General features: G+C 49.2%; 1 protein-coding gene across 2 annotated transcripts in view; it reads right to left on the reverse strand.

Moving 5' to 3' along the window:
• Positions 1 to 12,704, reverse strand: part of IGF2BP1 (insulin like growth factor 2 mRNA binding protein 1) — a 38,622-nt gene that overhangs the window by 8,501 nt on the left and 17,417 nt on the right. Inside the window, exons 3-7 of one of the 2 annotated variants that reach the window (XM_054709372.1) lie at positions 5,846 to 5,894; positions 5,265 to 5,316; positions 3,330 to 3,393; positions 1,726 to 2,007; positions 732 to 866 (exon numbers count right to left, since the gene is read on the reverse strand). In XM_054709372.1, coding sequence (XP_054565347.1) covers positions 732 to 866; positions 1,726 to 2,007; positions 3,330 to 3,393; positions 5,265 to 5,316; positions 5,846 to 5,894 — 582 coding nt within the window. The remainder of the gene's footprint in view (positions 1 to 731; positions 867 to 1,725; positions 2,008 to 3,329; positions 3,394 to 5,264; positions 5,317 to 5,845; positions 5,895 to 12,704) is intronic. The other variant, XM_054709373.1, reaches the window with a different exon arrangement.

Genomic DNA, 12,704 nt, shown 5'->3' on the forward strand with positions numbered 1-12,704 from the left:
TAGCCCTAGCCGGTTTGGCTCAGTGGATAAAGCATTGGCCTATGGACTGAAGGGTTTGATCCTGGTCAAGGGCACATGCCCAGGTTGTGGGCTCAGTCCTCAGTAGGGGATGTACAGGAGGCAGCCGATCAATGATTCTCTCTCATCATTGATGTTTCTATACCCCCCCCCCACTTCCTCTCTGAAATCAATAAAAATATACTATAGAATGTTTTAAAAAGAGAAATATCTGCAGCTATAAAAAATGAGTTGGGTCAGTATGGACTAGTATTGGTGCATGAAAATGAAAAAAAAAAAAGCAAGGTATAAAATAGTTTTATAAAGGGGTGTGGGGAGTGCGGGAAGAGACTGGACAAAAATCGTACACCTATGGATGAGGACAGTGGGGGAGGGTAAGGGCATAGTGTGGGTGGGAACTGGGGAGCTATGGGGGGAAAAAAGAGGAACAATTGTAATAATCTGAACAATAAAGATTTATTAAAAATAAAAAAAATAAAAAAAGAGTTTTATAAATTAGGCTAACACACGCATGTGCTCGTGTGCATATACGCTTCCGAGTGCACAGAACTTCAAGAGGGTATGCGAGGTGTTACTTGTGGGAAAGAAGACTTCAATTCACAACCTTTGGTACAATTCTGATTGTCCCCTGTATCTCTGTACTCCCGCTAACAAAGTGTGTTGGATCCAGGAAGGTGGCAGTCTCCACATTCATAGGAAAGCAGAAGCCTTACGTTTTGGTGTCCTTGGCCTCCTTATGCATGATCTCCAAGATCATCTTACAGGCGGAGGAGCAGCCCTCGGGGGTCGAGTGGACACTGATGGCCTTCTCGGCAGCACCTGCATTCTCCTTCCTGTGCACATCTATCCTGAGGACCACAAGGACGGGATGGCTGGTCAGTCGGCCCTGGGGGAAGTGGGTCTTTTCGGGGCCCCCCCAACCTCTCCTCAACCAAAGGCACGGGAGCAGCTCTACTTGGAACAAAGCCAATCAAAGGCAGAATGGGGGAGGGCCAGGGGCACGTGACCAGCCTGTTGCTCTGGATCCTGTCTTAATCAGGAGGTGGCGGTTACAATGATGGCATCTACCATGGGACTGCCAGTTTGGGGATCAAAAGCCCACACTCTAATTTGTGAATTCTAGGTTTCCCCCCCAAAGACGACTATAAAGGGGAGGCACATTGTCCCAAACAAGAAGTAAATAATGAAGGCTGTATTATGAATAAGGACATTAGGTGACCTGTTCTCTCCCAGAGTACACCGGTCAGCTGTAACGATTAGAGAAGAGTGGTTGTGGCGGAATATGAGATGGGACGGACTTAGGACCTATGACCGAGGGCCCAGACTTGGCAGGCTGACCAGTCCTGTTGACACCAGTAAGTGGTGCTAAAACCACAGAGCACTAAAGACTGACTGATCACCAAGGCTAGGTTTGCTTGCTGAGACTTTCTATGGGAAATTTTAGATCCTTTTTTACTAACAACAGGACGAGGTCCAGCAACGGCCACCACCTGGTGCACCACGAGCCCATTCTACCTCCCGACCTGTCCCCGCCTGCCTAGGAGGCTGGGGTTGGAAGCAGTGGCTCCTGAATGGGAAAGAATGAACATATTCCAGCAGACATTTCCTACTGACGCCACTCAGTGTGCTTCCAGGAGGCACCCACCTCCCAGGTACGAACCCCCACTTCCTGGCACCCATCTCCATCCCCCGGCAGCCAAGACTCACTTGGACTGGGTCTGTTTTGTGATATTTCGGATGGTGGCGCCCTCCTTGCCAATGATGGCGCCCACATACTGGGTGGGCACCAGGAGCCGCAGGGGGATGTCCACTTGCTGCTGCTTGGCAGGGGCCCCGGCGGCCACAGGCGAGCCCTGTCGAGGCTGACCCCGAGAGCCAAAGCCCCCTCGGCGCCCATTCTCAGGACCCTGTGCTATCTGCTCATCAGGAATATAGGAGACCTTCAAGGCATGGTTCTCCAGCTGGTGGCCATTCAGCTTCATGATGGCTCTGGGGACAGAGAGAGAAGCTACTGGTTACTCCAACCCATGCCAATCACACCAAATGCCCTCCATGGGTAAATCACTGAAGAAAGGGATATGCCCACCTGCCCACCACTCCCACCTCCACTTTAGGGACCCTTCCAGTCTACACGGCCTAAGACATCAAAGGGAAACGTAAATTAGTTATTTCCAATTAATGTTGGGATCATCTTGGCAATTTCAGCCAAAACTACCTATTATGCGTCATGTAAGAATCGCATGTGATTCATGATAAATGAAAAAATACGATAAATAAAGGTGACAATTCACAAGACTTGTTTTTATACCTATTGAGTCTGGCACCTTCTATGTTTAAGGAAACTATGTGAAAAGGAGTTAAGAGTTGGAGACAGAATGGCTTGCTTATTACCACATGGGAGCAGGAGTTTAAGTGTATCTGGAATGTCTGCTAACCGGATGAATGACACTGGGGGGAGGGGCAAGCCCCCTCCATTCCCAAACCTGTCGCTGGTTAGAAATGTAAACAAGGCAACAGCAGGTAGTGGGCAGTGAGCAAGTGCTGCCGTGATCTTTAAGGCCGGGCTAAAAACCATAGGTTGGCCACAAGGGGCAGTAGGAGCCTCCAGAAAATCGTGAGCCCAGGAGACGTCTAGAATAATGAGATCTGAGAAAGTGCTGGGGTTTTACAGTGGAGCCTAAGTTGGAGGAAACATGATGAAGCAGCAAGAGAGCCATCACCAGCAACATGTGGCCTAAGGCCTATGTATTGACAGGGTCCATCTATAATAATAAAAGCGTAATATGCTAATTAGACGGAAGAGCCAGACAACCTTCCGGACGAAGCTGCGGCAGTGAGGGCCGAGCCCCTTGCACGAATTTCGTGCACTGGGCCTCTAGTATAGATATAAATGGGTAGATGGGTAATGTGTACAGTTGGTCGGTACCAGTGAGTGAGCAGTGTTCATTACTCAACCAAAGGGAGAAGGAGTGGGACCGTGTGGGTGTAAGAAGACTGAAGGACCTTAGCAAAAATGTCTGCCCCGCCACATCCTATCATTGACAAATCCTTTTTCTTTAAACATAGCAGTTCCTCCTCGCTATCGCTAGATGGCGCCACCAACACGGCAAAGCCCTGACGTTCTCGGGCAACTAGAGATCTCTCAGAAGCCAACCTTTTCCCCTACAGATTTCCCATCTTCCCTGGGAGTTCTTTGGGCCCCTCCCTTTAAATCCCTATTGAGTTACTGAACCTTTGAGATTCCTGAACCAACTACCCAGCAACACCCCACAGAGACCCTCCCAGCCAGCCCCACTCTCCAGCCCACTCACTGCCTGGTCTGTTCCCGGTTGGAATAGGTGACATTCACCACGGCCGTCTCACTTTCCGTGTTCACTGGCGGGGGGGAAGCAAAACAGAGGCCAGGGTTAGGGCAGTGACATCTGGAGAAGCCACTAAAGAAACCTGTGTGTTAAAGGCTCACCCCTACACAGTGAGCTAAAGGCATGTCGCAGAACCTCTGGAGCTTGTGAAATACGTGAATGGCAAGGCAAAGCGGTGCCTCTTCAGGCCCCTTTTACCAGAACCCCTAGAAAACTTAAATTTACATTCTTGCGTCTTCCTTTCTACATCTTCCTTTGATTTCCCTTCCCAGCCCCCCAAGAGAGCTGGGCTACATTGTAGTCCATACGTCAGTTAGGCAGCAGGTCCGACGCCCACACAACAGCCTGCGAGATACATTTACCCTTGGAAAGTTAAACTAGTTAAAAATCAACACGCACCGAGGTTAGCAATTTACAGGAGTAAACATCCCAAGCTTTAAGGATATGGCTGAAGGGATTTGGGGAACACCCAAATCCACTTTAGAGGACTAAGTATCCTCAGGAACACACCAATCAAAGGCATGTGTATTAGGAGCTAGCTAATGGGCTGACAGGGAGTGGGGAATGAGTGTGTTTGCACCTTTTCCAGAGGAAAGGATTTCCTGACTCCTCCGACACCTTGACCGTGGAAATGCACACATTCAGGGCATCACAAACTCAGGACACCAGCCGTTAATCCCCCCAAACTCTTCCTAAGCAGCCCTTTGGTTTTCATTTGATTACCACACATTCTTTCCCCCAGGGAGGAGAATGGCTCGGACATTAGACTCTCAGGCAGTCTGGGCACATACTTCTCCTTTTAAATTAATAAAATTAACCTTCTGTCATATGCATCATTGTCCTGTGATTTGGGGTCCCCTGGGCCTGCTCAACCCCAGGGTGGAGGGCATGGACAAAACTCAAGCCTCACAATGCTGAGGAAAGCACTTGGCCACCAAACCTCAAGCAGACCACTCTTGACCCTTCTGGCCTTCATCAGCAGCGTTCTCCCACCTGGGTGGTGAGGCGGCTTCTGCAAGAATCATCCCCCAGCCCGGCCGGTGTCCCTCAGTGGCTGAGCATCGGCCCAGAAACCAAGAGGTGACGGTTTGATTCCTGGTCAGGGCACATGCCTGGGTTTCGGGCTCAATCCCCAGTAGAGGGCAGGCGGGAGGTAGCCAATTGATGTTTCTCTCACATCAATGTATCCCTCTCTCTCCCCGCTCCTTTCTCGCTAAAAAATGAACAAACATTCTTTTAAAAGAAATAAAATAAATCCTCTGCTTTTTTCCCCCCAATGACCAAAAAACATGTCGCTGACCATCAGAGATTCTAACAAAAAAAGAGACAACCCGTTGATTATTCCAGCCAAAAAGGGGGAATCGAGATGCTTTTAAAGTAAAAGACTTACCCATAATAAAGACTCAATTTCCATTCTTAAACTATTTCTAAAATCTTTTTTTTTAAATAGGCTTTTATTGATTTTTAGAGAAAGAAGAAGAGAGAGAAACATCGATTGGCTGCTTCCTGCAAGCCACAAACATGGGGCTCGAGCCCACCCTGACCAAGAATCGAACCAGCGACCTCTTCCTGTGTGGGAAGATGTTCAATTCACTAAGCCACAGCGGCTAGGGTGATTTCTAAAATCTTAGTTCTACCTTGGTTGACCCCTAGCAGCCTGGGACCCAATGTCAAGAATGAGCGATTTTGTTCAAGTCTCATTGAACAGAGGAGGAACCTGTCGCAAGGTAAGAGCCACACGTCCGGATCCTCAGTCCAGTGTATCTATACCACACTTTGTCCTCTTTAGGCATGCCAAATAGGTCTGCCCATGGAAAATGAGGGAAAGCAGACCCCTCAAAGTCCTCCAGCACCCACCACCCCACCACCTCTGCCCACTCTTACCTTGTTCACAGTTCTCTACGGTTCCATACTGAGCAAGCAGGCTGTCCAGGACCTAGGAGCACGAGAAGGGAGGAAGGCTACTCTGAGCAACCCAGGAACTAGCCCAAGGCCAGCCACTAGGCACCCCGCATCCCCAAGCACTGGGGCGCAGGCTGAGCCTTGGGTGGGGATTGAGCATTACCTGCTCAGTTTGCCCTTTCTGGGGTACTAATGCTGGGTGACCTGTCGGGGTTTCTTTGCAGACACGTACTGAAGCTCAAAGAGGGACTTGGGGCCTCTTTAGAAGTAGACCTGGGCCACCTGGGGCCCGAAATCAACCTCTGCCATCACTAAGTTTGGGGCTCAGGGAACACCCTTCCCACCTCCTTCACTATAGGGACAGAAGTTCCAGGGACTAACATTGGTCGTCTTAGGTTAAGGACGAGACCCAGCCAACCTCTACTCAGCATCCCTGGCCTAGCACCAACCACACCACCAAAGGACCTCCCCAGCCTGACTATCTCTGCCAAACTCAGGCTGCCCCAGGCTTAATTCCAGTCTCCACTACCCCAGGCCACCGAGAGTTCCCCCAAATCACTTACTTCCCATCGCAGCTGGGGTGGAATATTTCGGATCTGAATTTTCCGACTCCTGAAATCAGAGGGAACAGGATTAGTGACAGTTTGGAATGCTTCCGGGGACTGTGACTTCGCTGTTTTTAATCCCGGTGCCAGGCTATCTCCCTACCCTCTACTCAACACCAAAGTCTTAAGAGTCTAAGGATGAGAAACTTCGGGAAGAGAGATTTGGTGTGGAGATAACAATTGTTATCATTGCTACCAGATAGGAAGATCAAAATCAGATGCCCCTGAGCATTACTAGGGTAACATCATTCCCTAAAAATCGCATCTGCTTTGTCTCTCATCTACTTTCTCTAGTGAGAAACCTGAGTAACCATCCATAGCCCCCCTACATTTCAGAAATATAAAGCCACGTAAGCCATTACTCATTAATCTGATACCTATTTACACAAAATAGGCAAAGTGCCTGGCCTCAAGGTGTTCACAGTTTATTAGGGGAGACATATATGCAAACTAACAATATCAGGGTAATACTGCAGAAGTTAAGTGCTTTGTGCAGGTATAAATGTAAACCCCGGCTCCACTTCCTAGCACTGATCTTTAAAAGATTAAAAAAAGAAAAAGATTATTTAACTCCTTTGGGGCTTTGCTTCCTCCTTTGTAAAACAGGGATAATACCTATTAAAGGGGTGGTATACAAGGTAATGTTAGACAATATTATAAAGAGCTTAGCAAAGGGCTTAGAGTAAGGTCGAAAAGTGTAATAACAGATGCATTTGTGAATACTAAGGTGGGAGTGATTAGCACACACATAACCCAGCATTCTGACCACCACCTTCCCTCCCTCTCTCCCCGGTTAACTACTTGTCTCCTTCCCATCTTTCAAATGCCCCTTAAAAAGGTAGTTTTCCGCCCCCCGAGCAAGGCTTTCAGGTTCAAGGTTGACTCCCAGGGAAATTGGTTACCACCCAAATCGATGCCCTAATCCTCAGGCTTAAAACATTTTAATGGACTTGTCTGCATTGGTCAATTGTCATTACAGTCTTTGCCTAGCCTTGATCACAAAATCTTAGTTCAGGGACACAGTCCAATAAAATTCTAGTGGTATGAGGAAAAACTGGACCAGGAAGCAAGTCCAGTTCTAGCCCTTACACTGCCTCGGACTGGGTGTTGGTCTGACTGAGCCACTGAAGCTCCAGGCCGCAGTATCCCTAAGCAGTGGGGATCGTGTGGGTTTACTGAAACACATGGCACCAAGGAAGGGGTGCCAGGCTCTAACTACAGCCGCTTCCAACTTGGTTCTGCCCTGGGCCAGCTCACTTGCCTCCCCCCTGGGGGACCCCAAGTGTCTTCAGCTGCAAAATGGGGACGAAAGGGTCTCCAAGACTCTTCTAGCTCTACGGCTGAGAGTGGAAAGTCACAGATGAAGTAGGTAAGGACACCTCTCCTGGGGATGAAGTAACTTAGGAAGAAATGAGGGTGAGTGTTGAGGAGAATCTGTGCCCATGGCTTTGGCTGGTTCACACATCTGATCTGCGGAGGTCAGACTAGAGCAGGACAAAAGAATAAAGATCAGACATGAGTCCAGTCCCAGGTCCTCAGATCCACCCTCTTGTGATAACACGCTGGCCAAGAGGGAGAGACTCATGTGGTGGCCAAATGGACAGAGAAAATCCAGACCCCTTACAATGGAAGTCAAACTGCTGGAGAATTGAGGAGGGAATTATTGCACCTTGGGAGACTGAGAACACTGATCGGGCTCACAGCCATGTCCCCAAGCCCAGGACCTCCCTCAGGGGAACTCTCTGGGAGAAGGCAGGGGGCTGGGGGGTGGCCGCTGTCTGCCTAAAGCAACCCCAGTGCGGTGGTTCAGTCTGAATAGCTTTCAAATGGCCTCTTAGCATTATCTCAGGTCAAAGGTCAAAAATACCCTCCTCCTACTTCAAACTCCCAGTTTTAGGGGCTTTCTCTTCAGGGTGGGGAAGGGTTGGAGAGGGGTGGCGGTGGTGAAACCAAATATCTGCTTGGGATGTTAATCCATATCCTGAAAGCAATGGCAGTCTGGAATGTGTGGAATGTTCCAGGAGAAGGGGAGGAGGGGGGCAGGGCCATCCAACCAATGAAGGAAAAGACATCCTGTCGCCTGCCCTGCGTCACCCCTCAGGGCACACGCCCAGTCCTAGGAGCCCAACTCCAGGCCCCTGCAGGCCTCCAACCTGGGACGAGGAGCCTTTGTCTTTTAAGTCCTTGGCCTCCTCTCTATGAGCAGCGATGGGCAACCTTTTGAGCTTGGTGTGTCAAACTTCGCCAAAAAACTGAGCATACCTTGGGTAGTGTGTCACTTTGAGGAAAAAACATTATTTCGCAAATGTTTCATCCTCAGGAGCAGCAAACGTTTCATCCTCGGCATGCGGCCACCTCAGCGGCCACGTGTCATCAGAAATGGCTATGCGTGTCAGTGCTGACACGCGTGTCATAGGTTCGCCATCACTGCTATAAAGTATGGTGCTACCTAGTTTCTTTCAGGCCCAAAGCACTTGGGGCGACACAGAGAACTGGACTCTCCCTCGAGCCCCTGGGTAACTCATTCCACTTACAAACATTTACAGCTGCAGCCGGGCAAGGGCAGTGTGCTGAGGGTTGGGGGGACCCGGTGGAAGCTAAGAGAGCCCTGACTGCTCGGTACCTTGGTTTCCTCCTGCGGAAGATGGATAGATAGGGCTTCTGGAGGACTTAAAGCAGGATGCCTACCATGCCACGGTGCTCAATCCCTGTCCCAGGCCCCAGGAGCCTGCAGGTGTCCAGGTAAGCATGGGAAGAGGCAGGAAGGCAGGGCTGGCCATGAGCAGCTCAGAGTGACAGTCAAGTAGTTAAGTCTTCTGCACTGGTGGGGAAATAGTGGGAAATAACAGCCTAGAGTCCCACCTCCCTGTGACAACTAAAGGGAGCGCTCCGGCACCCGAGTGGATCCACTGCAGCTGAGCAGTGCCTTTGCTCTGCAGGCATTAAACAGGCGCTATCCAGAGCCCAGCCTGAACCCCAACATCTGCTGCTCAGAAAAGGCCAGAGAACTCCTAACGTTGGGAACCACCCACCCACCCACCACCCCTGAGCTGATAAACCTGTTGAGTGAAAGAAAGAAGCCACTAGCCCCAGGCAAAGCAAATGAGATGCACCAGCGTAATTATTTCCCTGGTGCCAACACCCTGTATCTTCTTCTGACCTCTTTGCCTGCCCTGACCTGCAGGGCAGTTACTGGGCCCTGGGGCTGCTCCCCAGATACAGAGCAGCCAGAGGGACCCCCCTCTCTAAAGCAAGAGACAAGCAGGGGGCACGAGGGCCACAGGAACCAAGGAAGCCTTCTTCTCAAGCCCAGGGCAGATTCCAGGAGCGATCAGAGGAGAGCGCATCCTCAGAGGAGAGCGCGTCCGTGCCCGGCATAGGGAGTTAGTAAGAGATGCAGGAAGTGCAGGGGCTGGGCACCCGGAAGTATGGTTGGCAGTTCTCCCTGGGCAGGAAGCTCTTGTCCTTTTCACCTTTTCAGTCAAGTGTCACTGACCGACTGAATGGGAAGAAAATGGGCCAACTTGGAAGAGCCTAATATTTCATACCAGACTCTGAGACTGAGCACCTCCTATAAACCCCTCATTCCCGGGTCCGTTTTACACACGGGGGTCCTGGGGTTGGGGGGCTGAGTATCTTTGCCAAGTCACACAGCTACCAAGGGCCACAGCTTGTCTCTTTCCAGGCTCTTTGCACTGTCCACTCCACTGCCTTTTTAAAAAACATATTTTTTTTTACTGATTTCAGAGAGGAAAGGAGATAGAAACATCAATAATGAGAGAATCATTGATTGCTGCCTCCTGTACACCGCCCCCCTACTGGGGATCGAGCCCGCAACCCAGGTATGTGCCTTTGACCGGAATCGAACCCGGGACCCTTCAGTCTGCAGGCCAAGGCTCTATCCACTGAGCCAAACCGGCTAGGGCTCCGCTGCCTTTTTGATGGCATTAAGGACACAGGCCTTTGCCAAAATGTAGTTGGTGTCAGGCTCGAGGAGAAATTTAAAATAGCCAGAGTTCACACAACGTGGTGAACAGTGGGCCTGCCAAATGAGTGCTGCTCAAAACCACCCGCCTCGGTTTTCCAGAACATTTCCAGTTAGATAAAAAGTGACTCGATGGCATATTGAACGCTGACTAGATATTTGATAATATTGTTAATTTTTTAAAAATCACAGCGATGGAGCCCTGGCTGGTTTGGCTCAGTGGCTAGAGCCTTGGCCTATGGGCTGAAGAGTCCTGGGTTCGATTCCTGTCAAGGGCACATGCCTGGGTTGTGGACTCGATTCCCAGTAGGAGACGTGCAGGAGGCACCCAATCAATGATTCTCTCATCATTGATGTTTTTCTCTCTCTCGCCCTCTCTTCCTCTCTGGAATAAAAATAAATAAAAGATCAGTGATGGTCCTGGCCAGGTAGCTCAGTTGGTTAGAGTGTCGTCCTGATGTGCCAAGGTTTCAAGTTTGATCCTCAACCAATGAGTGCATAAGTAAGTGGAACAACAAATCAGTGTTGCTTTCTTTCTCTCGCTCCCATCTCCTTCTTCTCTCTCTAAAATCAGCGAGGCCCTGGCGGGTGTGTCTCGGTTGGCTGGGCGTCATCCCGTACACCAGGTGGCGTGCTGGATTCCCGGTCAGGCCACATACCAGGTTTTGGGTTCTGTCCACATGAGGTGGGTGCGGGGAGGGTGTGCCAATAGATGTTTTTCTCTCACTTCGATGCTTCTTTTTTCTCTCTCTTCCTTCCTCTCTCTAAATATCAACTTTAAAAAATATGGTTTTAAAAAAAATCAGTGATTTTTAAAGTTCTTACATTTTAGAAATATGTATTGAAACAATTGCAGAAGAAATGGCATAACTAGGATTTGCCCCCAAAATAATCAGGGGAACAGAAGAAAACTGTTTAGATATAAATTGATCATTTTTAAAGCTAGGTGATGGGTAGTGGGAGTTGTTACATTATCTATCCTCTCCACATTTTTATGCCTTTTTTTTTTTTTTTTTTTTTTTAGTAAAAGGGTTGTTGTTCTTTTAATTATTCTAGCTCACTTGATTATGAAGTCATTAAAGGTTTCAAATTTTTTGGGTGGATCCTTACCCAAGGATATTTTTTCCATTTTTAGAGAGAGTGGAAGAGAGGGGAGAGGAGAGGGGGAGAGAGAGAAAATCGATGTGAGAGAAAACCATCTATGGGCTGCCTCCCGAACTCACCTGGACTGGGGACAGAACCCTCGCCCCTGCGGAGCTCAGGTCGATGCTCTAACCACGGAGTCACGCTGGGCAGGGATGAAGGTTCCAAATGGATGCGTCTAGACTTATGAGGCTTTCCTACTGGTGTTTTATTAGCAAGACTCCAGGCGCTGGTTAGACGCCTGCTGGGGGCAGGCAGAGTAAGGAGCAGCAGCACAGACGGGACCCTTCTCACAATGCACAAAGGAACAGTGACTCTCCTCCCTGGGAGGTGGGGAGGGCTGCAGACTGCCTCAGGGACTGCTTTTTCCAATCCTTAGCAAACCTGCTCCCACCTCTTTCCACCCCCAACCCCAGACAGGAAGGAGCCATCTTCAATCCTGAAGATGGCCTCACCCCTCCCTGGAGGGAGGAGTTCCTTTAAGCCAGGGTGGGGCCAGCCAGCAGAAGGGAGGACAGAGGCAGTAGGTTTTGGAAAATTTGTTTAGCTGGAGGCTCCAATCCCCAGAGGCTCCTACTGTGAGTCAAACCTGGACTTTTATCTCCACCAAGAGCTAGGATTAAGCCAGGATCTCCAAATTAGACCCTTCACCTCCACCCCTCCCCCAGGCCGTGATTCCCTCTGCCTAGCAGGCTGTGGGGCCTTGGGCAAGTCAAGCCTTCAACTCTCTGGACCTGTTTCTTACATCTGGGGGAAAAAAGGATAAGGATTAGTCAACTTTACAGGATCTTGGGTCCCCCTGATCCATGGTTCACCTACATTCTTAAAGAGATTTTCTAATGGTCTATGTTAATCATTCTAACCTTTCTCCCCTAGCTGGGTTTGCTCAGTGGATAGAGCATCGGCCTGGGAATGAAGGGTCCCAGGTTTGATTCCCGTCAAGGGTACGTGCCCAGGTTGCAGGCTCATCCCCAGTATGGAGCGAGTGTGCAGGAGGTAGCTGATCAATGATTCTCTCTCATCATTGATGTTTCTATCCCTCTCTCCCTCTCCCTTCCTCTCTGAAATCAATAAAAAATATATATATATTTTAAAATAACCTTTCTTTTGAGACTTGGTTCCCATTAGAAAACGTGATCACTCTCGACCAGAAAATGCAAACATTTTAGCACACAATTTCAAAATTTCAGGGGTTAATGAAGACTTTGGAATCCTTTATCATAAAGACTCCCTCCCACAGGTCTACACATTTCACTTCATCCCCATTGATGTCCAACTCTCCACTCAAACCAGCAGGGCTTTCGGGAAGAAACTAGCCCAAGGCAATTAGAAAACCAAGCTTGACTGAGGTTGGGGGTTATTGCTTAGACACTGGACATGAGGGAGCAACTGAGATGTTTTAAACCTGCAGAAACACACCATGGTCATTTAATTCTAATCATCGGTCAAAAAGCTCCATATCAGGACTTTTCTCAAGGTTTCTGGAGGCCGATGCTGGAGTCATTCATTCCACAGATTTCCTTGGCACCTACTATGCACGGGGCCTGTGCTGTCCACACTGCAGTAGCCACCAGTCACATGTCACTATCGAGCACGTGAAATGTGGCTACTGCAACTGAGCAACTGGATTTTAATTCCATTTACCTTTAACTGTTTATATAACTTAGCCTTTTCATCTTTAAAGTTTAT

This window comes from Eptesicus fuscus, chromosome 20 (genome assembly GCF_027574615.1).
Source record: "Eptesicus fuscus isolate TK198812 chromosome 20, DD_ASM_mEF_20220401, whole genome shotgun sequence".
NCBI classification, from domain to species: Eukaryota; Metazoa; Chordata; class Mammalia; order Chiroptera; family Vespertilionidae; genus Eptesicus; species Eptesicus fuscus.